Source organism: Rana temporaria, chromosome 9 (genome assembly GCF_905171775.1).
Source record: "Rana temporaria chromosome 9, aRanTem1.1, whole genome shotgun sequence".
Lineage (NCBI taxonomy): Eukaryota > Metazoa > Chordata > Amphibia > Anura > Ranidae > Rana > Rana temporaria.
This window is the reverse complement of record NC_053497.1, coordinates 10,407,471-10,434,383: the sequence shown is the minus strand read 5'-3', so window position 1 is coordinate 10,434,383 and position 26,913 is coordinate 10,407,471. Positions and strand designations below refer to the sequence as shown.

Here is a 26,913-nt window from a genome sequence, read left to right as displayed (position 1 = left end):
AGGGAGCATGCGCTCTACGCTCGGCGAGGGAGCGCGCCTAATTTAAATGATTCCCGCCCCCTACGGGATCATTTAAATTGGGTGCTCTAGCGCCGGGCAATTTTGCCGGCGCACCCTCGCAATTTACGGAGCTACTGCTCCGTGAATCGAGGGCAGCGGAGCAAATTTGCGGGGGCGCAGGGCAAAATTGTTGCCCTGCGCCTCCGCAAAAAAAGCGCAATTCTCTTTGAATCCGGGCCCTTGTTTATAGCAATGAAATTCAGTGCTATAAGCGATCATAATGTGTAAAAATAAAAAATAAAATCCTGATCACTTCCCAAAGTAGTACAATGTTACTATGGTAATATTTTATTGCTCTGGTCACAGTGTGTTAAAAAAAAAAAAAGAAAAGAAAACAAGATGCAATAAAATATTTAAAAAAATATGATATTTATTTTTTCTTCACCATTTTCATTTTTCGTTTATTTAGCAAAAATAAAATAAAAAACACATTGGTAATTAAAGCGGTGGTTCACCCTCGGTGACACGATTTTACCATCGAGACAGGCATTGTAGCGCGAGCTACAGTATGCCTGTCCCGATTTTTTTACCCCCGGACTCACAGTGTAATCGTACATTATAGATTTCGGCTCCCGCGGGGAATGGGCGTGCTTATGGAGAGGGAGGATGATTGACGGCCGGCCCTGGCACGTCACTCTCCCCGAAGACAGCCGGAGTAGGTCTCGGCTCTTCACGGCGCCTGCGCACAGGCTATGCGCAGGCGCCGTGAAGTGCCAAGCCTATTTCGGCTATTTCCGGAGAAGCGTGACGCGCCAGAGCCGGCCGTCAATCATCCTCCGTCTCTATAGGCACGCCCATTCCCCGAGGGGAGTCGTTATCTTCGATGTACGAGTACACGGTGAGTACGGGGATAAAAAAATCGGGACAGGCATACTGTAGCTCGCGCTACAATGCCTGATTTTATGGTAGAAGAATTTTTTTTTTTTTTTTTTGGGGTTTATAGGGTGAACCCCCGCTTTAACCACTGCCGCAGGGATACGTCGCTACTTTTGAAGAGGAATACCATTGCTATGGTAGCAGCTAGCTACCATAACCCCAGTATCCTCTTTAAGAGCGGGCAGTCCGCTTTCAGATAAAAGTGGTCTCTGCGGTGGATTCGCCGCAAGAGCATTTTTATCGGCAGCGGGAGAATGCCCCCCCCCCTCACGTCGCTCTCCGATGCCCTCTGCCGCTTACCGGAGCAGTCGGCAGCGGCGAAGGCAATTGGATCCTGTCCCTGTCTGGGTATGGAGACGAGTGAGGGGAAGATGGCCCCCCACCCGTCTCCAAACCATTGCAGGGCGAAAGCCACGTCAAAACGTCACTTCCACCCATAGCTCTTGAAGGGACATTTTTTTTTAGATGACATAAAAAAAAAACTGTATTGCATTTACATTCCTTGTAATAGGAATAAAAGTGACCCCAATTTTATTTATTTTTTTTAAAACGGTGTCAAAATATATTTTTTTAAGTAAATTAATAATAATAATAATAAAAAAAAACAATAATTCTAGCCCTAGACCTCAAAACATGCAACCTGTAGAATTTGTTAAACGTCGGCTATGGAGATTTTTAAGGGTAAACATTTGGCACCATTCCATGAGTGGGCGCAACTTTGAAGCCTGACATGTTGGGTATCAATTTAATTAAAAAAAGTGGTTTTTTTTTCCATCACACTTTTTTGTTATGTGTAATTCCACATGTGTTACTTCATAGTTTTGATGCCTTCAGTGTGAATCTACAATTTTCATAGTCATGAAAATAAAGAAAACTCTTTGAATGAGAAGGTGTGTCCAAATTTTTGGTCTGTACTGTATATATACATGTGTGTGTGTGTGTGTGTGTGTATATATATATATATATATATATATATATATATATATATATATATATATATATATATATATATATATATTTTTTTTTTTTTTTTTTATTGCAACTAATTATAATATAAATTATATTTTTTATATATATATATATATATATATATTTGTTTATTTGTTTCAATAATATATATATATATATATATATATATATATATATATATATATATATATATATATATATATATATATATATATATATATATATATATATATATATATATATATATATATATATATACATATAAAATATATTTTTTTATGTATATATATTATAATTAGCTGCAATTAAAAAAACGATATATATATCTATATAGATAATTTCTATATAAAAAATAATATTTTTATATATATATATATATATTAGTGCTGTCAAGCAATTAAAATTTCTAATCGCGATTAATCGCATTAATGTCATAGTTAACTCACGATTAAGCGCGCGAATAAGGAGGTTCACCCTTTAAAACATTTTTTTTTTTGTTTTCTTATTTATTTTTATTTTTTTTATAATATTAAATTGTGTTTTTTTATTTTTTTACATTTTGATCACTTTTATTGCTGTCACAAGGAATGTAAACATCCCTTGTGACAGCAATAGGTGGTGACAGGTACTCTTTATGGAGGGATCGGGGTCTAAAAGACCTCCGATCCCTCCTTTGCATTTCAAAGTATTCAGATCGCCGAAAACGGTGATTCTGAATACTGTGTACTTTTTTAAATCCGGCGCCATTGGCAGCCGAGAAACCCGGAAGTGACGTCATGACGCCGCTTCGGTGGTTTCAATGCGGAGACTGAATCAAAGCCGTTTACGGCTTAGTGTCAGTCTCCGCCTGGACACAGAACGCGGCGGATGGAGGATCGGGTCTCCCGGTGGGACGGGAGGCCCGGTCAGAGCGGCGAAAGGCGGCAGGAGGGGGGATGTCCCCTCCCGCTCCTCCGGCATAACAACCGAGCGGCTTTTAGCCGCATCGGTTGTTATGTTTGGATAGCCGATCGCCCGCTCGAAACAACGGTACCGGGATGATGCCTGCGGCTGCAGGCATCATCCCGGTATAACCCCCGAACGCCGCCTCGTTAATCGCGCGATAAAAAAATTGACTGCGTTAACATGGGTTTGTGTTAACACCGTTAATAAGGCGTTTAACTGACAGCACTAATATATATATATATATATATATATATATATATATATATATATATATATATATATATATATATATATATTTATATTTTATGTATATATATATATATATATTATAATTAGCTGCAATTAAAAAAAAAATGTATATAATATAAAAAAAATTTTTAAACATGTATGTGTGTGTGCGTGTATCTATCTATCTATATATATATATTATAGCTACAAGCGCCCAGAGGCGATTTAGTTCGCATGTGTTGCGCTATATAAGTTTCTCACTCACTCAGTTAAAATAAATAATTTTTTTTTTTATTGAAACAAATTTTTAAATATATATATATATATATGTGTGTGTGTGTGTGTATTTTTATATATATATATAAATATTCCAGGCGGCATTGAATGGACCCGGTTTTCATTGCCCAGACCATTTTTGTTTATTGCTTTTTAACCAATTTAAAGCCGAAAATTGTCGAGAAATGAAGTTCTTCGCAGCGCGGTAATTTCTCTGTCATAATATTGTGTTTTTTGTAAGATCTGCAGACCTGAGCCTGAAAAAGGAGCGCTTTGGCTTGTGATAGGCGAAATCCTGCGGCGGGTTCCTGCCTAATATATCATCATCATTTGAAGTTCTGGATGTTTATTTGGTTTAGGCTTAAACAATTAAGCTCCAGATGAGCCGTGCTTTCAATTAACTGCGCTCAGCGCACACTCTTACGAAATTAGGAAAAACGACCCATTTGCTTGCCTTATTAATGGGCGGTTTTAAAGCCCGTCTCCGGGGTTAATGTTAGGACAGCAACATAATTTCCTTTGGAAATATTCTTTAGTGGTGAATGTTGAAGTTTCGTCGGCTCTCTACCCCAATCCATCAACATGCTAAAAGATTTTTTTTCATGAAAACCTTTTTATTTTCATTACATACCTTATATTAGGACCAGTGAAGTAATCACTAGATCTCTGTGCTTCTCTACTGGAATGGAGGAAGATCATGGCTGGTAGGAGGGGTCGGCAGGGTGCTTCCACAGCACTCTACCTCAGTACTTCTTATGAGAGCCCACAGCCCAGATTGAAGGAATGGGCTGGATCTTGGAAGGGGTTTTGAAAATATTACAAGGCCTTGATGGGTGGTCCCACCAGTCTGGAGGGCTGGGTGTTCCTTAGCAGGTTGTATTTGCATTGAAACCCCCCCCCCCACATGTTGAGCCGTCATGATTGCAAGAACTGAAATGCGTGAATGAAAGGGATGGGCCAGGGATAGTCAGGCTGGGGAGGCTGATAAGACCGCCAGCATTTTATTCTACAGGGCCTCTGCTTTCAGAAAATATGTTTCTCCCACTGAGAAAAGCTGCTGAATCAGTTCTGGGATGGAGGAGAAAAGGAGAGCAGGGCGCCTAAGCTGCTGAGTCACTGCTGGGAGGGGGCAGGAGGGGGAGCTGAGCTGCTGAGTCAGTGCTGGGAGGGGGGATCAGGGTGAGCTGAGCTGTTGAGTCAGTGCTGGGAGGGGGGATCAGGGTGAGCTGAGCTGCTGAGTCAGTGCTAGGAGGGGGGATCAGGGTCAGCTGAGCTGCTGAGTTAGTGCTCTGAGGGAGGAGAAAAGCTGCTGAGTCAGTGCTGGGAAAGGAGAGGAGGCTGACTACACTGCTGAGTCACTGCTTGGAGAGGGAGGTCAGAAGAAGCTGAGCTGCTGAGTCACTGCTTGCAGGGGGGCAGCAGGGGGATCTGAGCTGCTGAGTCAGTGCTGGGAGGGGCGGTCAGGGTGAGCTGAGCTTCTGAGTCAGTGCTGGGAGGGGGGATCAGGGTGAGCTGAGCTTCTGAGTCAGTGCTGGGAGGGAAAATCAGAGTGAGCTGAGCTGCTGAGTCAGTGCTAGGAGGGGGATCAGGGGGAGCTGAGCTGCTGAGTCAGTGCTGGGAAAGGAGAGCAGGGTGACTGAGCTGCTGAGTCAGTGCTGGGAAAGGAGAGCAGGGTGAGCTGAGCTGCTGAGTCAGTGCTAGGAGGGGAGAGTAGGGGGAGCTGAGCTGCTCAGTCAATGCTGGGAGGAGGGGGTAGCAGAGTGAGCTGAGCTGCTGAGCCACTGTTAGGGTGGAGCTGCTGAGTCAGTGCTGGAAGGGGGCAGCAGGCTGAGCTAAGCTGCTGAGTCAGTGCTGGGAGGGGGTATCAGGATGAGCTGAGCTGCTGAGTCAGTGCTGGAGGGGGGTATCAGGATAAGCTGAGCTGCTGAGTCAGTGCTGGGAAGAGGGGGGAGCAGGGTGTGCTGAGCTGCTGAGTCAGTGCTAGGAGGAGGGATCAGGGTGAGCTGAGCTGCTGAGTCAGTCCTAGGAGGGGGGTATCAGGGTGAGCTGAGATGCTCAGTCAGTGCTGGGAGGAGGGGGGAGCAGAGTGAGCTGAGCTGCTGAGTCAGTGCTGGAAGGGGGGTATCAGGGTGAGCTGAGCTGCTCAGTCAGTGCTGGAAGGGGGGTATCAGGGTGAGCTGAGCTGCTGAGTGACTTCTGGGAGGGGACAGCAAGGTGAGCTGAGCTGATGAGGCACTGCTGGGAGGGGGCAGCAGGGTGAGCCTAGCTGCCTATTCACTGCTGAGAGATGGAGATGAGCTGCTAAATCATTGCTGGATAGGGGCAGCTTAGTTGCTGAGTCACCGCGGGCAGGGGGGGGGGGCAAAAAAAAGCTGAGCTTCTGAGTTACTGATGGGAGGGGCCAGCTGCGGAGTCACTGCTGGGAGGGGGAGGGCAGGGGAAGCTGAGCTGCTGAGTCACTACTGGGATCAGGAACTGAGTTGCTGCAAGAAGAGATAGGGCAAGAGGAGCGGAGCTGCTAAATCAGTGCTGGGAGGGGGAGCTGGGTGAGCTGAGCTGCTGATTTACTGTTGGTGGGTGATCCGGGTGAGCCCAGCTGCCAAATCACTGCTGGGAGTGGGAAGCTAAGCTGTCGAGTGACTACCGGGACGGGGAGCCTAGCTGCTCAATCACTGCTGGGAGGGTGATCAGGGGGAGCTGATCTGCGGAATCACTGCTGGGAGGGTGAACTGAACTGCGGTGACACTGCTTGGAGGAGAAACTGAGCTCCTGGGGAACTATTTGAAGTAGTGCTCATTCCCACATACAACCCCCCCCCCCATTCCAAATCTATTCACAGGCGTTCTCTAAAATAACTGGTATACCCCTCCCCCCATCACTTTCATTGAGATATAGTTAGCGACATGCCAAGGTTTTGTTATCATGTTTATTGATATCAAAATGAAAGCCAGCAAGTTGCTGATTTGGAAAATCCCAACAATTCCTCACCCTATATTATAGGAACGTGGATGGGGAGACTTTTTTTTTTTTTTCTTTTACCTGCTAAACAAGACTGGGGGGATTATTCTGAATCTAATTGCAGACCAGTTTGCCACAATTACTCAATTGAACCTGGTTTTTGTAGAAAACGTTACTTAAGGCCTCTCCTGACACTTTTCATCTTAGCTGGAGAAACTCTCCGCGAACAGTCATTGCACCACAGGCAGCACTTACTGATCTCTGAGGACTGATTCAAGAGCATGTTATATATAACTTGTCAAAGCCAAGACAAATTCTCACTGGTAGGAAGCAAACATTAACCCAACAGCCTACTTTTATTCTGCAGGAGTGAGCACTTTCTTTGGGGGTTCCTATGAGAGCTTCCTCTAAGAGCCTTAGAAAGCACAACTCACTACTTAAAGCCCAGATCCACTTTTCTACGGGAATTTATAAATAACTAACCCAAATAAAAAATAAATCTGATTTTGCTGCAATACTTGCTTTCTTTCTGAAGCTGCCCCTTGCAGAATCTCCATGCCACAATTTGTCCCTGGTCCTCTTTTGTGTTGGTGGAACGCTGGACCCCAGGGTAGGCTCAAAGCAGAAGGCAGAGTCTTCCACCTAAAAATGGAACTTCTGTTTAATCCACTCCTTGCCCCCTTACATGCCACATTTGGCATGTCATTTTTTTGGGGGGGGGGGGTGGGGGCTTCAGGAGGAGTGGGACTTCCTGTCCCACTTCCTCCTTCCGCCGAGGGGCTGGTAAGGCGAATAGCTTAATCGCCTTATTGCAGCCCCTCCCTGTAGGCGAGCGCCTGTCCAATCGGACGGCGCTGCTCGCGCATGCGCAGCGGGTGCCCGGCCGTGAAGCCGAAAGCTGTCACTGCTGGGTGCCCACACTAGGAATGAAGACGCCGGCCGGCGAGGGGGGGGCGAGGAGCGGAGCCCTGGCCGGCGCGTCGCTGGAACCGTGGAGCAGGTAAGTGTATGTTTATTAAAAGCCAGCAGCTACACTTTTTGTAGCTGCTGACTTTTAATAAACTTAAAAAAAGGCTGGAACACCCCTTTAAGTTTTAGGGCCCCTTCACACGGGGCGGATCATTAATGATCCGCCTCCGTGTGACCGTACAGCTCAGCGGGGATCCTCCGTAAAATCCCCGCTGAGCTGGCAGCTGACAGGGCGGTCCCCGCACACTGTGCAGGGACCGCCCTGTCTTTCCTCCGCTCTCCCCTATGGGGAATCGGATGAACACGGAACGTATGTCCGTGTTTATCCGATCCGGCAGACGGAAGAAAAATCCCCGCTGAGCTGGCAGCTGACAGGGCGGTCCCCGCACACTGTGCAGGGACCGCCCTGTCTTTCCTCCGCTCTCCCCTATCGGGAATCGGATGAACACGGACCGTATGTCCGTGTTCATCCGATCCGGCAGACGGAAGAAAAATAGGGAAGAAAAATGCAGATCTTTGCGGAGGCAGACAAATTTTGGGTGTCAGTGGAAAGTCATCCGCTGACACCCGTAATTACATAGGGACCCATGTATGTTCCGTTTTCATCCGCAACGGACGGATGAAAATGCAGACATATGGTCCGTACGGGTAAAAGGGCCCTTAGAGGCAGCTCTTCATCAATCCCAAGGGTTCCCTAGAGCAGTCTAATGACCATTAGTAGGATGAGCACACCACAAAGCTTGAGTAAGCCCAGTAGGAATCTATTTCACATCACAAAAACCGAAAAAAGCCAACACGTTTTGGAGCTTCGTCACAGCTCTGACAACCGGGGTATGCAAGAGGGTTCCTTGAGAAGTCTATTAAACATTAGTAGGATGAAAGCACCACCAAGCTGGAGTTTGTCCAGTAAGAATTTATTCACATCACAAAAATCCAAAAGCCAACATGTTTTGGAGCTTCATCACAGCTTTGTCAACCGGGGTAAAGCAAAGGGTCCCTGGAGCAGTCTAAAAAACATTAGTAGGATGAAAGCACCACCAAGCTGGAGTATGTCCAATAAGAATTTATTTCACATCACAAAACCGAAAAGCCAACACGTTTTGGAGCTTCAACACAACTTTGTCAACCATGGAATCCCAAAGGTCCCTGGAATAGTCTAATGACCATTAGTAGGATGAGAACACTACAAAGCTTGAGTAAGCCCAGTAAGAATCTATTTCACATCACAAAAATTGAAAAGCCAACACGTTTTGGAGCTTCGTCACAGCTCTGACAACCGGGGTATGCGAGAGGGTTCCTGGAGCAGTCTAATGTACATGAGTAAGATGAAAGCACCACCAAGCTGGAGTATGTCCAGTAAGAATTTATTCACAAAAACCGAAAAGCCAACACATTTTGGAGCTTCGTCACAGCTTTGTAAATTGGGGTATCTCAAAGGGTCCCTGAAGCAGTCTAATAAACATTAGTAGGATGAAAGCCCCACCAAGCTGGAGAATAAGAATTTATTTTACATCACAAAACCGAAAAGCCAACATGTTTTGGAGCTTCGTCACAGCTTTGTCAACCGGGGTGTCTCAAAGGGTCCCTGTAGCAATATAATAAACTGTAGGATGAAAGCCCCACCAAGCTGGAGTAAGTCCAATAAGAATTTATTTCACATCACAAAACCGAAAAGCCAACAAGTTTTGGAGCTTCAACACAACTTTGTCAACCATGGAATCCCAAAGGTCCCTGGAGCAGTCTAATGAACATTAGTAGTTTGAAAGCACCACAAAGATTAAATTGGATGTAAACTCACTCTCATCCTTTCTAACTACTGCCATAGTGCTGATCTATAAGGATATACATGCCTCCTGCATGTATCCTTACCTGTCAAATGTCTCCCCTCTGTCTGTTATGAGACCTGAAAAACTTCAGATTCGGTGGGTGGGTCTGTTGTCTGGAGCCCGGTGGGTGGAGTCCAGTAAGAATTCTATCTCATGACACAAAATAGGGAAGCCAACACGTTTTGGAGCTTTGTTAACTGGGGTATACCAAAGGTCCCTGAGCAGTCTAATGAACATTAGTAGGATGAAATCACCACAAAGTTCAAGTAAGTCCAGTAAAAATGTATTAACATCACTAAATCGAAAAGCCAACACGTTTTGGAGCTTCATCGCAGCTTTTTCAACCAGGGTAACCCAAAGGGTCCCTAGAGCAGTCTATAGAACATTGGTAGGATGAGAACACCACAAAGTTTGAGTAAGTCCAGTAAGAATTTATTTTACATTGCAAAATCGAAAACCAACACGTTTTTGGAGCATAGTCACAGTTTTGTCAACCGGGGTATACCAAAGGGTCCCTGGTGCAGTCTAATGAAATTATTACTGGACTTACCCAAGCTTTGTGGTGCTCTCATCCTTCTAAAATGCTCTCTTTTGGTCAGAATAACACCTAGCTTCATTCAGCCCACTTCCTGCGAGCCCAAGCCATCTTGAGCGAGGAATGTCACCAGCACACCATGGTTTTCCAAAGAATGGATCTAAAGCTTTATTCAGTGATTACATCACTACAGCAAACAGCAACGTTTCGGAGCCTTGCAGGACCCCTTCATCAGGCATATTACATGCTGTAACAATGTGATCGCAGAATAAAGCTTTGTACCCATTTTTTGAAAACCCATGGTGTGCTGGTGACATTCCTCGTTCTGATTGCTCACAGTTCCAGCCTGTGGTCACTTCAGCACCCACTTAGACATACATCAACTTTCACAGGAACCTGTGCGTTGGGAAGCGTGTGTTGCAAGCCATCATGAACACACCACCACAGGGAGTGTCATCACTTGAATGGGTCACATGTGGCAGCAGTACTGACTGCTGAACACTACCTGTCGTATAAATTGACTACACCGTGACCACGATAGTGTGAACAAACATAGTAACTTGCAATTGGGCAGTTAAGGGGTTAAAATGGTGGCTCAACCCCTTATTTTTTCCAACGTCCATGTAAGGGAGGTCTACAAGCCACTTTCTGCATCATTGAGGACCACCCAGCCTAGAGAATACTGGAAGAAGACCCTGCAATGTTTTGTAACCAGCTTAAAGATTTATGGAAAAGGTGTGTATAATATAAACATAAAATACCACCTGGGGGAGCCTTGAGGGGGAGAACTGTGGCAGAGCACATAGCCCCCAGTTGGGGAGAGCTCTGGGGCAGAGGGTGCAGCCTAGAGTTGGGGGGGGGGCACTGGGGCAGAAGGCATAGCCCAGAGTTGGGAGAAAAACTGGGCAGGGGGTGTAGCCTAAAGTTGGGAGGAGCACTGGGGCAGAGAGCATAGCTCACAGTTGGGGAGAGCTCTTGGGCAGAGGGTGAACCTTAGAGTTGGGAGCAGCACTGGGGCAGAGGGCATAGCTCACAGTTGGGGAGAGCTCTGGGGCAGAGCGTGTAGCCTAGAGTTGGGGGGCCCACTGTGGCAGAGGGAATAGCCCCCAGTTGGGGGAAGCTCTGTGGCAGAGGGTGTAGCCTAGAGTTGGGAGGAGCACTGGGGCAGAAGGCATAGCTCACAGTTGGTGAGAACTCTGGGGCAGAGGGTGTAGCCTAGAGTTGGGAGGAGCACTGGGGCAGAGGACATAGCTCAGCTTTTGGGAGAGCTCTGGGGCAGAGGGTGTAGCCTAAAGTTGGGGGGGGGCACTGGGGCAGAAGGACTACCCCCTAGTTGGGGAGAGCTCTGTGGCAAAGGGTGTAGCCTAGAGTTAGGGGGCCAACTGTGGCAAAAGGAATAGTCCCTAGTTGGGGAGAGATCTGTGGCAGAGGGTATAGTCTAGAATTGGGGGGAGCACTGGGGCAGATGGCATAACCTAGAGTTGGGGGAAAACACTGAATGCGTAGCCCCGAATTGAGAAAAGCACTGGGACATAGGGTATAGCTCACTGTTGGGGAGAGCTCTGGGACAAAGGGTGTAGCCTAGAGTTGGGGGGCCCACTGTGACAGAGGGAATAGCCCCCAGTTGGAGAGAGTTTTGTGGCAGAGAGTGTAGCCTAGAGTTGGGGGGAGCACTGCGGCAGATGTTATATTCCACTGCTGGGGGGAGCACTGGGGCAGAGGGTATAGCTCACTGTTGGGGAGAGCTCTGTGGTAGAAGGTGTAGCCTAGAGTTGGGGGGCCCACTGTGGCAGAGGGCATAGCCCCCAGTTGGGGAGAGCTCTGGGGCGGGGCGTGTAGCCTAGAGTTGGGAGGAACACTGTGGCAGATGGCATATTCTATTTCTGGGGGGGGGGGGGGTACTGGGGCAGAGGGTGTGGCCCAGAGTTGGGTATTAATTCTTTGTGTACTGACATCTCTGTGCTGCGTTCTGATGTTGGATAGGCCGGTATTTTAGCTTGTTATAGACGGTAGAACCGTTGATCTGGTACAAAATAAAGCTGGTATTGCGTTGCGGAAAATGAAAGTGATTTTTATCTTGTGAGCGCTATCTCGCTGTCCCGTCTGACACCATGTTTTACAACTGCTCATGAATAGTTTAGGTTGGCGTTCATCCCAAAAGTTTTGGTATGCAGAAACTATTATATCAACTGAGATAAGCAGCGAGCGTTCCAAAAACACAGGAACCTGTAATGATTAACAATATAGCGGGAACACCCAGACCCATGCATCCCATGTCCTCACATAGGCTTTGAACTCGTTGTTGTACCCTTTGTTTATATGACATCCTGTCTATGACAAAACCAGAGTCACGTGATGATGTCATTGTTCATTGCGTAATATAGTATAGTGTTACTCCAAAAAAAGGAGAGAGAAAAAGAGAGATACAAAGCCACAGGAGAAATCAGTAGAGCAAAGGAATAAAAATATATATAAATAAAATGGGAATTCAGCCCTTTGCTTGCTTTTATCCGACCATTGAGGCAATTTTATTCTTATTAAATAAAGGCATTAGTACTCCTCCTGACACAAACAATGGGGCACTATTCTTCCCTCTGACACCAACAATGGGGCATAATTCCTCTCACTGACTGCAACCGTGGGGCCTTATTCCATCCACTGACACCAATATTCCAATTACTGACACCAAGGGGGATACTTCCCTCCAACATATAAATATTTGAACACTATTCCTCCATCAACACCAACAATGTCACGCTGGGGCACTGTCCCTCCCACTTACACTAACAATGGGACAATATTCAGAGTCCAATGATACCAATGATGGGACACTATTCCTCCCACTGATACCAATGATGGGACACAATCCTCCTACTGATACCAATGATGGGACACTATTCCTCCCACTGATACCAATGATGGGACACTATTCCCCCCACTGATACCAATGACGGGACACTATTCCTCCCACTGATACCAATGATGGGACACTATTCCTCCCACTGATACCTATGATCGGACACTATTCCTCCCACTAATACCTATGATCGGACACTATTCCTCACACTGACACCAATGATGGGACACTATTCCTCCCACTAATACCAATGTTGGGACACTATTCCTCCCACTGATACCAATGATGGGACACTATTCCTCCCACTGATACCTATGATCGGACACTATTCCTCCCACTGATACCTATGATCGGACACTATTCCTCCCACTAATACCAATGATAGCACACTATTCCTCCCACTGATACCAATGATGGGACACTATTCCTCCCACTGATACCAATGATAGGGACACTATTCCTCCCACTGATACCAATGATGGGACACTATTCCTCCCACTGATACCAATGATGGGACACTATTCCTCCCACTGATACCAATGATGGGACACTATTCCTCCCACTGATACCAATGATGGGACACTATTCCTCCCACTACTACCAATGATAGGGACACTATCCCTTCCACTAATACCAATGATGGGACACTATAACTCCCACTGATACCAATGATGGGACACTATTCCTCCCACTGATACCAATGATGGGACACTATTCCTCCCACTGATACCAATGATAGGGACACTATTCCTCCCACTGATACCAATGATGGGACACTATTCCTCCCACTAATACCAATGATAGGGACACTATCCCTTCCACTAATACCAATGATGGGACACTATAGCTCCCACTGATACCAATGATGGGACACTATTCCTCCCACTGATACCAATGATGGGACACTATTCCTCCCACTGATACCAATGATGGGACACTATTCCTCCCACTGATACCAATGATGGGACACTATTCCTCCCACTGATACCAATAATGGGGCAATATTCCACCTCTTACTGATCACAGGCACTTTGTAACTTGTAATTATTTTACTCCCACTGAGCACCAAGCCCGAGGTGTTTTATACTCCCGCTGGCCATAGTCCGGCCCTTTGTTTAGAAAGTTTGGAGACCCCTGATCAACAGGTAAGAAGAGTATGGCACCGCTGTGGATTTGAATCCTCTGACAGAAGTGTAGGCCTAGAAGAGACCCTTCAAGGCACAGGGCCAGTAACTAACGGAAGACAAAAACACATGCCTTAGGCAACAAAGAAAGCGAGGAAGGGATCCGCAGTGACAGGGAACTCATCCAGAAGAACTTGCACAGGGCGGGCAGGAAGGAGCAGGAAAACTCCAAGGCTGCAGACTAGCCCAGTAAAGTATGTAAAGCAGATGGTAGGAAACATTCAGGAAGTCCTCTGCAGCGGCGTCTCCATAAAACAGGTTTAGCAGAAGCTGCGCTGAGCTCTGGGAGGGCTTCTCTAGGATGTCCATCGTAGCAGAGTTCAGATGTGGCTTGTTTTTACAGAAAGGACTAAATGGTGGACGGTGTCAAAGATCACACCCAAGACAATTCACTAGGAAAGCAAAACAATATTCTTCTTTCCTACTACCTGTGCCGACAACCTCCGTCCCTGGGTGTAGATTAACTTTTTTTTATGGGATTTTGAAGAGTGAGCCAAATCATACAGTGACACAAACAATGACATGCATGGTCTGGATCGCATTGTGCGCAGGATAGGCGGAAACTCAAAGAATACAAAATATAATAGTAATCTACGAGACCTGTACCGAAAGTAACGCAAAAGTCACCAGAACTTTTTTTATTAACTTGCACAGGTCATTCAGATTTCACATGTTGGTAGAGTAAAGCCGCGTACACACGATGAGTCCATCCGTAAGAAAGGTCTGAAGGACCGTTGTCATCGGTTAACCAATGAAGCTGTCTGATGGTCCGTCGCGCCTACACACCATAGGTTAAATAACCGAATGTGTCAAAACACGGTGACGTAAAACACAACGACGTGCTGAAAAAAACGAAGTTCGATGCTTCCAAGCATGTGTCAACTTGATTCTGCGCATGCCTGGATTTTTAACCTTGTGCCTACTAATGATCGGTTTTGACCCATCGGTTGGGAATCCATCAGTTAAAATTTAAAGCAAGTTGGCTTTTTTTTGACCTATGGTTAAATAACCTATGGGACCCACACACGATCGGTTTTGACCGATGAAAGCGGTCCATCAGACCGTTGACCTCTGGTTAAAGCGGGGGTTCACCCCCAAAAAAATGTTTTAACATTACATTCAGCCGAGTTGTCCTAATGACAATCAGCTGTTTTTTTTATTATATCGCCGTGCATACCGTATTTTCACCGCCGCTTCCGGGTATGTCTTCTGCGGGACTGGGCGTTCCTAATTGATTGACATCCTTTGCGACCGGCGCATACAGCGCGTCACGAGTTGCCGAAAGAAGCCGAACGTCGGTGCACAAGCGCCGTATAGAGCCGACTCGCAGTCCGGCTTCTTTCGGCAACTCGTGACGCGCTGTATGCGCCGGTCGGAAGGATGTCAATCAATTAGGAACGCCCAGTCCCGCAGAAGACATACCCGGAAGCCGCGGTGAAAATACGGTATGTACGGCGATAAAATAAAAAAAAACAGCCGATTGTCATTCTGACAACTCAGCTGAATGTAATGTTAAAACATTTTTTTTGGATGAACCCCCACTTTAACCTATCGTGTGTACGAGGCCTAACTCTTAATGCGGGGCTTTTAAACCCACCTCCATACGGGGCCTATTCTACATTCTACATCCTACATGTACAAATCATCATTCTTTTGCTAGAAAATTACTCAGAACCCCCAAACATTATATATGTTTTTTTTAAGCAGACATCCTAGGGAATAAAATGGCGGTCATTGCAACTTTTTATCTTGCAAGGTATTTGCGCAATCATTTTTCAAACGCCTTTTTTTTGGGAAAAAAAATGGTTTCATGAATTAAAAAAAACAAAAAAAACAGTAAAGTTAGCCCAATTTTTTTGTAAAATATGAAAGATGATGTTACGCCGAGTAAATAGATACCCAACATGTAACGCTTTAAAATTGCGCACACTCATGGAATGGGGACAAACTTCGTTACTTAAAAATCTCCATGGGCGACGCTTTGAAAAATGTTACAGGTTACCAGTTTAGTGTTACTGAGGAGGTCTAGAATTGTTGCACACGCTCTAACGCATGCGGGCGATACCTCACATGTCCCTATTCTTGATGTAAAGGGGCATTCTGATGTGAGGGGGCATTCTGATGGGGACCCTGATGTAAAGGGCCACTCTGATGGGGACCCTGATGTAAAGGGCCCCTCTGATGGGAACCCTGATGTAAGGGAGCACTCTGATGGGGGCCCTGAAATAAGCAGGGACATTGATGGGGACACCTGATGTAAGCTGGAGCACTCAGATGGGGACCCTGATGTAAGGGGGCATTCTGATTGGGACCCTGATGTGAGGGGGCATTCTGATGGGGACCCTGATGTAAAGGGCCACTCTGATGGGGACCCTGATGTAAAGGGCCAGTCTGATGGGGACCCTGATGTAAGGGGGGACATTCTGATGGGAACCCTGATATAATCTGGGACATTGATGGGGACACCTAATGTAAGGGGCACTCTGATTGGGCAACTGATCATATGTAAGGGGTCACTCTGATTGGAACAGTTGATCTAAGGGGGGACATTGATGGGGGGGGCATCTGATATAAGGGAGCATTCTTATAGGAGCACCTGATGTAGGGGGGGCACACTGATGGGGACACCTAATGTAAAGGGGGACATTGATGGGGACACCTAATGTAAAGGGGGATATTGATGGGGACACCTGATGTAAGGGGGACATTGATGGGGACACCTAATGTAAAGGGGGACATTGATGGGGACACCTAATGTAAAGGGGGACATTGATGGGGACACCTGATGTAAGGGGGACATTGTTGGGGACACCTGATGTATGGGGGCACTCTGATGGGGACACCTGATAAAAGGGGCACAGGCTCTGTTTATTCACCCTAATCTAACGTCAGCCTAATACATACTAGTCTTTCTTTACTGCACCCCCAAAAAGTCTAGATCCAGCCCTGACCTTCATACAGAAAATGTTTTATGACCCGACCTCATAGTGTGAATAGGCCCTAACAGTAGGGGGGTTGTAAAGAGAGAGGGGGGGCCCCGGACAATTTTTAGCAGACCTTCCTTTCTTTTTTTACACGCTCTTCAATAAAAACGATTTCCATTTTTATTTTTGCACAATGATCCCTCGGCCATAATTGTCAGAACGCGACGTCGGACATTTCTCAGCGCCCCCCCCCCCCGCACAGATGAATGTTAAACAAAGCGCCGATTATCTTTTAAATGGAATTGGATAGAACAGGTACACCGGCTGGTCGCTGGAATTATCCACTAGAGCTGGAAATTGAGGTTAGAATTCCCATTTATAATAAACCTTAAACCGTCGCTGTTTAGGAATAAAGCCGCCCGTGTCGCCCCCCCCCCCCCATTATCATATTGAGAATTGAACGGTCATTATAAGACTTACATTTGCTGCCAGCGCTAATCAATACTCGGGGAAATAATTGCTCCTTAAACATTGATGCTGTTTGCTTTTCAGGCTTAGTTTGTGATGTTTTTTTTTTTATGGGGGGGGGGGGGTGTCGAAGGCAAGGAGATCAGAACAGAGACAGCTGCAGTAAGAAACATACATTTTGTCATTCAAATTGTTGGCTGAGCCGCCAGGTAATGTGAAAAGGGACCGTCAAGTGGCTGTTAAGTCCATTGCCACCAATTACTAACAATCAGGGAGTGGCTTGGAGGCTCATTCAGTATAATAGTCCCAGTTTGTCTTGTTTCACGGGTTAGCGCTGAAGAGGTTGCAGCTGCAAGGATTCGAATGGCCTCGGAAACTGCAGCAATTACCCCCCGGCAATCGCTCTCCATGCCGGGAAGCTCCATATATACAAACAGTAACTGTTTAAGTTCTGGTGTCGGTATGGGCTACAGGATGGGCATGCTCCTCGCTATGGCGCTGCCATTGTAATCGATCGTTCAAGCCATCGGGGGCGTTGCATTTGACAGAGTTTCTGATTTAATATAATAATTTATTTATTTACTGTAGGTACTTACAGTAGCTCACAAAAGTAAGTACACCCCTGTAAATATTTTCTTCTATCTTTTTTTCATGTGACAACGCTGAAGAAATGACACTGTGGCCCGGATTCCCGTACGAGTTACGCCGGCGTATTTCCAGATACGCCGTCGTATCTCTGAGTCTGAGGCGTTGTATCTAGGTGCCTGATTCAAAGAATTGGATACGCCAAAATTTCACTAAGATACGACCAGCGTAAGTCTCTTACGTCGTCGGATCTTAACTGCATATTTACGCTGGCCGCTAGGGGCGTGTACGCTGATTTACGGCTAGAAATATGATAATCAGCTAGATACACCAATTCACGAACATACGCCCGGCCGTCGCAGTACAGATACGCCGTTTCCGTAAGGCTTTTTCCGGCGTAAAGTTACCCCCGCTATATGAGGCGTACCAATGTTAAGTATGGACGTCGGAACAGCATCAAATTTTTCACGTTTTACGTTGTTTGCGTAAGTCGTTCGTGAATAGGGCTGGGCGTCATTTGGCTGGGCGAAAGCATTGGCTTCTTGCGGGTTAATTTGGAGCATGCGCACTGGGATACTTTCACGGACGGCGCATGCGCCGTTCGTAAAAAGCGTCATTTACATGGGGTCACATTAAATTTACATAACACACGCCCACATCTACCACATTTGAATTAGGCCTATTTACGCTACGCCGCCGCAACTTTCGTTTGAGAATACGGCACTTGCCTGTAAAAGTTGCGGAGGAGTAACGTAAATAGGATACGTTACGCCCGCACAAAGATACGCCATTCTACGTGAATCCGGGCCAGTCAATGCAGAATTAAAAAAATTATAATTCTGAATTACGCACCCCCGCTCTGCCACTCCTACTAGCTTGGGGGGGGGGGGGGGTATTTTTTTCCATTATCTGTGCCCCTTTCTGATGATCATGTGCTGGTCGGAGTGGAGGGAATATTTCTTCAGTTTCGGGTGCCCATTCAGCTCCGCTCACATGTTCTTCTGCCTTGGCTCAAGTCCCAGCCTGCTGCCTGCCTGCTTATCTCCTTGCCTTCCCTGGTGGAGTGATCTTCCTCCACACCCCACCCAGTAGTAGCCGGGGCCCAGAGAGTAAGACTTGACAGGCTGTGAGGCGGGCGGCAGCGGCGATGGGCAGAGAGTCGCTGATTGCCGTCATTACTAGAATAAAAAATATGTCCCCGGATTTTCTTTTTTTTTAAATCTGGTCACCTTACCCCTATGTGAAAATGTCCAAATTGGGCTCAAAGTGCCAATATTTTGTGTGGCCGCCATTATTTTCCAGCACTGCTTTAACCACTTAAAGGAGCACTAAAGGCAAAGTTTTTTTTTTTTAAATAACAAACATATTATACTTACCTCCACTGTGCAGCTCGTTTTGCACAGAGTGTTCCCGAACCCTGTCTTCTGGGGTCCCTCGGCGGCTGTCCTCCCAGCAAAAGCTTTCCACCTTCATGCGAGCGAGCTCACATGGTGGAAAGCTTTTGCGAGCGCACGCCCGTGATACAGCGGCGGCCATAGTCAGGTAATTAAAACGGGGCCTCGGAGGGGGCTGGTACCATCAAAAAACATTTACCTTTACAACCCCTTTAAGGACCCCTTCGCGCCTACATCGGCAGAATGGCACGGCTGGGCACAATTACGTACCTGTACGTGTCTCTTTAAGCCCAGCCGTGCATCTAAAGAACGGGGAGAGCTGAGTGTAAACACACCTTCCCCGTTGATCGTCTGTTCACTGATATAGGGAAAGACGATCAATGATGTCACACGTCCAGCCCCGCCCCCCTACAGTTAGAAACACATATGAGGTCACACTTAAACCCTACAGCGCCCCCTAGTGGTTAACTCCTAAACTGCAATTGTCATTTTCACAGTAATATTATATTATATTATATTATATATATATATATTATTTTTGTTTTTATTATTATTATTATTATTATTGTTAATAAAGGGCCCAGAGGTCCCCAGGGCCCCATATGGCACCCCCCCCCCTTTAAAAAAAAAAAATAATTATATTTTTTATTTCCTTTTTTTTCTTTTTATTAAAGGGCCCCTTTTTATTATATATATTGTTCCTTATTTCTTCTTTTTTTTCCCGCTTCTCAATTTCAGAGAGGAGGGACCATGCCTGAAGCTGTGTCCGGGTGGAGGGAGACCTTGGTCCAGTGCTTAAAAGGGAAACATTCATTGTAGACAGCTAACCAACTTGCTTGCAAATGACTGTGGACTGTTTAAATAAACCATTGGGGGATTGGTCTGGCCCTTAACCACTTCAATACCACTTCAATACCGCACACCGTCATATGACGTCCAAAAAGGGGATCTCTTATCCCGGGTGGACGTCATATGACGTCCTGTACTTTGTGCGGTGATATCTGAATGATGGGTGCACCTAGAGGCATCATTCAGATATCATTTTGTTCCAGCAGCTATCCTGCGCACCATAAGAACGATCATAGCGGTGGTTCCGCCGCTTGAGCGTTCTTATAGGCGGTAGGAGGGGACATCCCCCCCTCCCGCTGCCATCCGGTGCTTCTCCGGGCTCTCCCATGCCATCGGGGGCCCGGAGAGATGATCGCTGTGCGCCGGATGGGAGGCATAGAGATGACTGGTTACCATCTCTATGACCGTCGGAGGCCCGGGCACGATGTGATGACGTCACGCCCGGGTACCCGTAAGTAAACAAACCGCAATTGCAGCTAGTAAGAATGAGATCTGTGAATTTTTTTTCACAATCTCATTCTTTCCAGCCTGGAGGAGAGATGTGAGGTCTTATTGACCCCGCCTCTCTTCATAAAGAGGACCTGTCACACACTATTCCTTTTACAGGGGATGTTTACATTCTTTGTAATAGGAATAAAAGCGATCGGAAAAAAAAAATGTAAAAAATAAATAAATAAGTAAAATAAAAAATAAAAAAAATTAAAACGCCCCTGTCCCCGGTAGCTCATGCTCAGAAGCGAACGCACACGCAATTCCCGCCCATGTATGTAAATGTTGTTTAAACCACACATGTGAGGTATCGCCGCGTGCCTTAGAGCGTGTGCAACAATTCTAGCACTAGACCTCCTCTGTAACTCTAAACTGGTAACCTGTAAAAATTTTAAAGCGTCGCCTATGGAGATTTTTAAGTAACGAAGTTTGGCGCCATTCCATGAGTGTGCGCAATTTTAAACCGTGTTAGGTATCTATTTACTCGGCGTGACATCATCTTTCATATTTTACAAAAAATTTGGGCTAACTTTACTGTTTTGTTACAAAAAAAGGCGTTTGAAAAATTATTGCGCAAATACCGTGCAAGATAAAAAGTTGCAATGACCGTCGTTTTATTCCCTAGGTTGTCTGCTAAAAAATCATATATAATGTTTGGGGGTTCTGCGTAATTTTCTAGCAAAAGAATGATGATTTGTACATGTAGGAGAGAAGTGCCAGAATAGGCCCGGTATGGATGTGTGTATAACAGCCCTGTATTGAAGTGGTTAAAGAGAAACTTCAGTCCCCTTATATTTGGCTCCCCCCTCCAACTGTGCTGCCATTTTTGATTGTCTAGCACAGGGGTGCCCAACCAGTGCCCCCGGGGGCCACAGGTGGCCCGCGGAGCCCTCTGATGTGGCCCGCGACCTCCTGCTCTGGGTTGGAATAGAATACATACAAGTGTGCAAAGTTTGCTGTCAGGGGGACCTACAACCGGGAAGCACCGATTTTACAAAGCCGGGCACCCCCATACCCCCCAACCGTCCCGGATTCCGCGGGATCGTCCCGGAATTCTAAGTGTGTCCCGCGGACTAGACTAGATTCCCGGAAAACAGGGCCCCGGGCGCGAAATTACGGAGGGCGGCATTCCGTGCCTCCATGTTTGATTTCCCCCGCCATGTTTGGTGTCCGGTGCCTGGCCTGTGATTGGGCGTATTGGCGTCATGTGCGTTGTGGGGCTGGCCTGTCTGCGAACGTCTAGAAGTCCCGCCTCCGCACATGACCGCCATGCGCCCAATCACAGTGCGGGAAATACGGACCATGGTGGATGATGGTGGTGCAGGTGGGAGGGGGTGCTGCAGGTGGATGGCGCTGGCGGGGATTCGGAACAGAGGTATTTGCACAGGTAGGAGAAACCCCCCCCCCGCTCAACAACTCTGATCCCCGGCCCCCCGCTAGCTCAACAACTCTGATTCCCGCCCCCCGCTCAACAACTCTGATCCCCCCCCCGCTCAACAACTCTGACCCCCCCCCGTTTACAACTTTGATCCTCCCCGCCCCCCCCGCTCAACAAACAAGATGTCCCGCATTGGATTTATTAAATGTTGGGAGGTATGCACCCCTTCTATATACTCCCATGTTAAATGTAAGTCTAGTCACGGACACAGTGAGGCATGGGCACACTGAGGCATGGGCACAGTAAGGCATGGACACAGTGAGGCATGGGCACAGTGAGGCATGGGCACAGTGAGGCACAATGAGGCATGGGCACAGTGAGGCATGGGCACAGTGAGGCATGCACTTGGACACAGTGAGGCACAGTGAGGCATTAGGTGCCTCGGCTTATATTCGGGCCAGCTTATACTCAAGTATATTTATATGTTTATTTTATTTTTTGTGGTTGAACTGGATGGACTTGTGTCTTTTTTCAACCTGACTAACTATGTAACTATGTAACTATGTACAGTAATTTGTTCCTGAGTCTGATAGGCTCTGTATTTCAAATGATAATATGTTTTAAATGTATCATTTAATGAGAATAAAAAATAATAATAATAATAATTTTAATAATAATAATAATAATATTTTAAAAAGAAACTCCTTCCGTTGCACTCATTACAAATATTGATTCCCATATATGTAGATAAAATAAAGTATTCTGTGCTCAGAAGTATAAAATAATTATATTCAGATAATATACAAAAAAAAAAAGCCACAATTTTTTCTAAAAAAAAATTGGGATTTGGAGTCTGAAATGTGATTCCACCGCAAACACAGATATGAATCCCAGATGTTCGCTATAAGGTTTCCAGATACGGTATCTTGACAGACATAAAAATAAGCATTCATACAATAAATAATCCACCTAATTTACAGCTGTAAATGTAGTGCTGAATTAGGCAGCCTGAGCCAGCCACCCCAGAAGCCACTTTGTTCCTCAAGTTGTAGAACTTGCATATGTTAGAAAGGTAATTCGGAGTAGATCCTTCAATTTGACACATAGGATACACAGATATTTGGTGACTCCGTATGGTAACCACCATTGTGTATAAAAAGCTAGACGTGCAATTCGATTTGGTCAGAATATAAATGCGGATGAATTTCTGGTTATTCAGCGTTTTGGATGTATCCGAATCTCTGAATGAAATAGTAACGTTGAAATTCATTTAGTTTCGTTTTCGAACTAATTCCAAATTTTTAGAACAATTTGAATTCAGACTGGTAGAAAAATGATCGTCCGATTTAAATTCTGAAGAATAGCTGGTTGTTAAGGAGCAAGCTGGGAATCCGGCCGCAACGTCCTTAACAACCGATGACGTATCAGCTGTCAGCGGGCTTCCCCACAGCAAATTAAATGTCAGAAAAAAAACAGCGTCCCCCCCAATCCATACCAGGCCCTTCAAGTCTGGTATGGATTGTAAGAGAAACCTCACGCCAAAAAAAAAAAAAAAATGGTGTGGGGTCCTTCCACAACCCATACCAGATCCTTATCTGAGCATGCCACCCTGCAGGACAGGAAAGAGGGGGGGGGGGGGCGAGCGAGCACAAACCCCATGCCAAAATAATAAAAATGTTGTGGGATTCCCCCCCAAATCCTTACCAGACCCTTTTTCAAGCATGAGCATCCCCCCCACCTGAACCAGGCCACATGTCCTCAACATGGGGTGGGAGGTGCTGTTGGGCAAAGCACCTTGTCCCCATGTTGATGGGGACAAGGGCCTCTTTCCCACAACCCTGGTCTGGTGGTTTTTGGGATTGCCGAGGGGTCACTTATCAGAATCTAGAAGCCCCCTTTAACAAGGTGGCCCCCAGATCCTGCTCCTTCAAGTCTCCCGGTCCTTCAAATCTGGTATGGATTTTAAGAGAAACCTCATGCCAAAATAAAACAAATGGCGTGGGGTCCCCCCCACAATCCATGCCAGACCCTTATCCGAGCATGCAACCTGGCAGGCCAGGAAAGGGGGGGGGAGCGAGCGTCCCCTCTTCCTGTACCGTGCCAGACCACATGTCCCCAACATGGAAGGGTACTTTGGGGAACCCCATGCCAAAAAATGGTGTGGGGTTCCCCCCAAAATCCATACCAGACCCTTTTTTCCGAGCATACAGCCCAGCAGGCAAGCACCCCCCCCTGCATTTATACTAGGCCACATGCCCTCAACATGGGGTGGGGGGTGCTTTGGAGCATGTTGATGGGGACAAGGGCGTCTTCCCCACAACCCTGGTCTGGTGGTTGTGGGGATGACTTATTGGAATCTGGAAGCCCCCTTTAACAAGGTGGCCCCCACATCCTGCCCCCCACCTCCCCCATGTGAATGAGCAAGGTAATTAGTACCCCTACTCATTCACCAAATAAACGAAAAAGTCAGCGTTATTAAAAATACAACACCAGTTTTTGACAAGTCCTGTATTAAAAAAAAAAAAAAAAGTAAACTGTCCCCCCCAAATAGATCCAAAGTCAATCATGATAACACTGGCCACCGACCGAAAAAAAAAAAAGAGAAGAGCTCTATACCCGAGGAAGGCTCCCTGACAGCTCTGCCGTCTGATTGTTCTTTAATACCTAAGGGGCAGGGCCACCAGATTACATCACCAGGTGACCCCACCCCCTTGTGACATCATTGACCGGGTATATGCTTTATTTATGCATTATCTGAACAAAATTATATTATCCATCATGGTATTGTAACGTTTATATTATTTGCATATATGGGACTTGTAAGGAGGGCTGTGGAAGCTTCTGTGAGCTGTAGATATACGCCCGGATTCACATACATTGGCGAATATTTATGCCGGCGTAGCGTATCTTTTTTAGGCTACGCCGGCGTATCGCAGAGCGCTAAGCACAGTATTCACAAAGCACTCGCCCCCAAATCTATGCTGGGTTTCCTCGGCGTAAGCCAGCGTAAGTGGCAGTGGGCGTGAGCCATGCTAATGAGGCGTGACCCCATGTAAATGATAGACTGAGCATCATAAAGATACGAATAACGTACGGCGCATGCGCCGTCCCGTGGCCGCATCCCAGTGCGCATGCTCAGAATCACGTCGAAACAACTGCCTAAGATACGTCGAATCACTGCCTACGACGTGAAAGTAACCTACGCCCAGCCCTATTCATGTACTACGTAAACGACGTAAAATACGTCGGCTGTTCCCTGGTCCATACCTTTGCATGAGTTACGCCGGACGTAAGCCTTACGCAAACCGCGTATATTATGCACCGGGCGCAACTATGTTCGTGAATCGACGTATCTCCCTCATTTGCATATTTGCAATGAGGTGGCCAGCGTAAATATGCGCCCACGATACGCCGGCGTAGGAAAGTTACGTCGGTCGGATGAAGCCTATTTTCAGGCGTATCTAGTTCTGTGGGAACGGCGACAGATACGACGGCGCATACTTACACTTGCGCGGCGTATATCGAGATACGTCGGCGTAAGTGCTTTGTGAATCCGGGCCATAGTAATTATTGTCAGGAGTTCCATGCGCCAAGAAAGGGTTCCTCCATGTTAAAAAAGGGTGAGGAAGGTCAATCTACATAATTCTCATTGATCTTTCTAGGTACATTTGTAAATGCTTTGATCCCTCTTATACCCTACTCTTGGTATTTGAATCACTAAATACCTGCACTGGTGTTTTTAGAATAAATCTTTTTGTTTTTACAGATGATGATGAACATGAGTGGATAATTCGGACCTGTAGAAAGGGATGGGATGAAATTACAGGATACAAACCTAAACATGATCCAACAACCACCTCAACGTCATCTCAGTAGTTATTGTAAGCAACGTTCATAAATGTGCGAACTGATCTTCTGAATATTAAAGGTGAAACATACCACCAAATGTATGTTATCTCTAGCGTACACAAATATTGATGCTTCAATAAATATGCCATTTTCATACCGTTCAAGTCTATCAAGTGTATTGAATACAACTATATTGTGTATTAGGTATTGTGCATCTGATCAGTAGAACAAACAATGTGGCTTGGTCATTGGTAAGTGCTACCGTGCACTGGTGATGTGCTGGTAAGTGGAGAAGGGTCCCCTAAGTTGAAGGTCAGCAGAAGACGTATCCACTTGGATTGATGGTCAGTGGGAGCAGGATCCCCTTACCTCTGTTGTCAGTCGAGAAAGGGTCTCCTAAGTTGAAGGTCAGCGAAAGTGGTCTCCTTTTGGATTTGTGGTCAATAGTAGGATCAGGACCCCCCTAACCTTGGTGGTCAGTCAATAAGAGTCCCCTAAGTTGAAGGTCAGCAGAAGAGGTGTCCTCTTGGATTGGTGGTCAGTGGGAGCAGGAATGCCTCCCTTACAGATAACTAAAAATATCACTGGTGTCAGCGGTTACTTATGTAGCACCCTCCTAGATTAAGTTGCTAGAGAGGTTCAGGTAAATGTAGTTCTTTAGCTCCACTATAATTGAGTGATGTGTGATTATTTTTGGCTTTTCCGGGTCTCACTGGCTGCAGGGTCAACTGCTTCCCCATGCCTTCTACTATAGTTCTAATAATGACGGTGGCTGGTCGGCTAGTAGTTAAAGCGGGAGTTCACCCTAAAAAAATTTTTTAAGATTAGATTCATGCTAATTTTGTCTAGGGGAATCGGGTGTTTTTTTTAAAAAGGAAGCAGTACTTACCATTTTAGAGAGCGATCTTCTCCGCCGCTTCCGGGTATGGTCTTTGGGACTGGGCGTTTCTATTTGATTGACAGGCTTCCAACGGTCGCATACATCGCGTCACGAGTAGTCGAAAGAAGCCGAACGTCGGTGCGGCTCTATACGGCGCCTGCGCACCGACGTTCGGCTACTTTCGAAAAATCGTGACGCGATAGATGCGACCGTCGGAAGCCTGTTGGAAGACTGTCAATCAAGAAGGAACGCCCAGTCCCGCAGCCCATACCCGGAAGCGGCGGAGAAGATGTATCTCTAAAACGGTAAGTACGGCTTTGATTTAAAAAAAACTACCCGATTTCCCTTGACAAAATGAGCATGAATCTAATCTTAAAAATTGTCATTTCCGGGTGAACCTCCACTTTAATCATG

The 26,913-nt window shown here is 46.2% G+C and overlaps 1 protein-coding gene across 1 annotated transcript in view; it reads left to right on the top strand.

The window, feature by feature from the left end:
- The window catches only part of MORN5 (MORN repeat containing 5), a 36,158-nt gene extending 10,378 nt beyond the window's left edge, over positions 1-25,780 (top strand). Inside the window, exon 5 of the mRNA XM_040322764.1 lies at positions 25,537-25,780. Within this exon, the coding sequence (XP_040178698.1) occupies positions 25,537-25,646 (110 nt within the window). The 3' untranslated portion in view covers positions 25,647-25,780. The remainder of the gene's footprint in view (positions 1-25,536) is intronic.
- Positions 25,781-26,913: the final 1,133 nt, after the last annotated feature.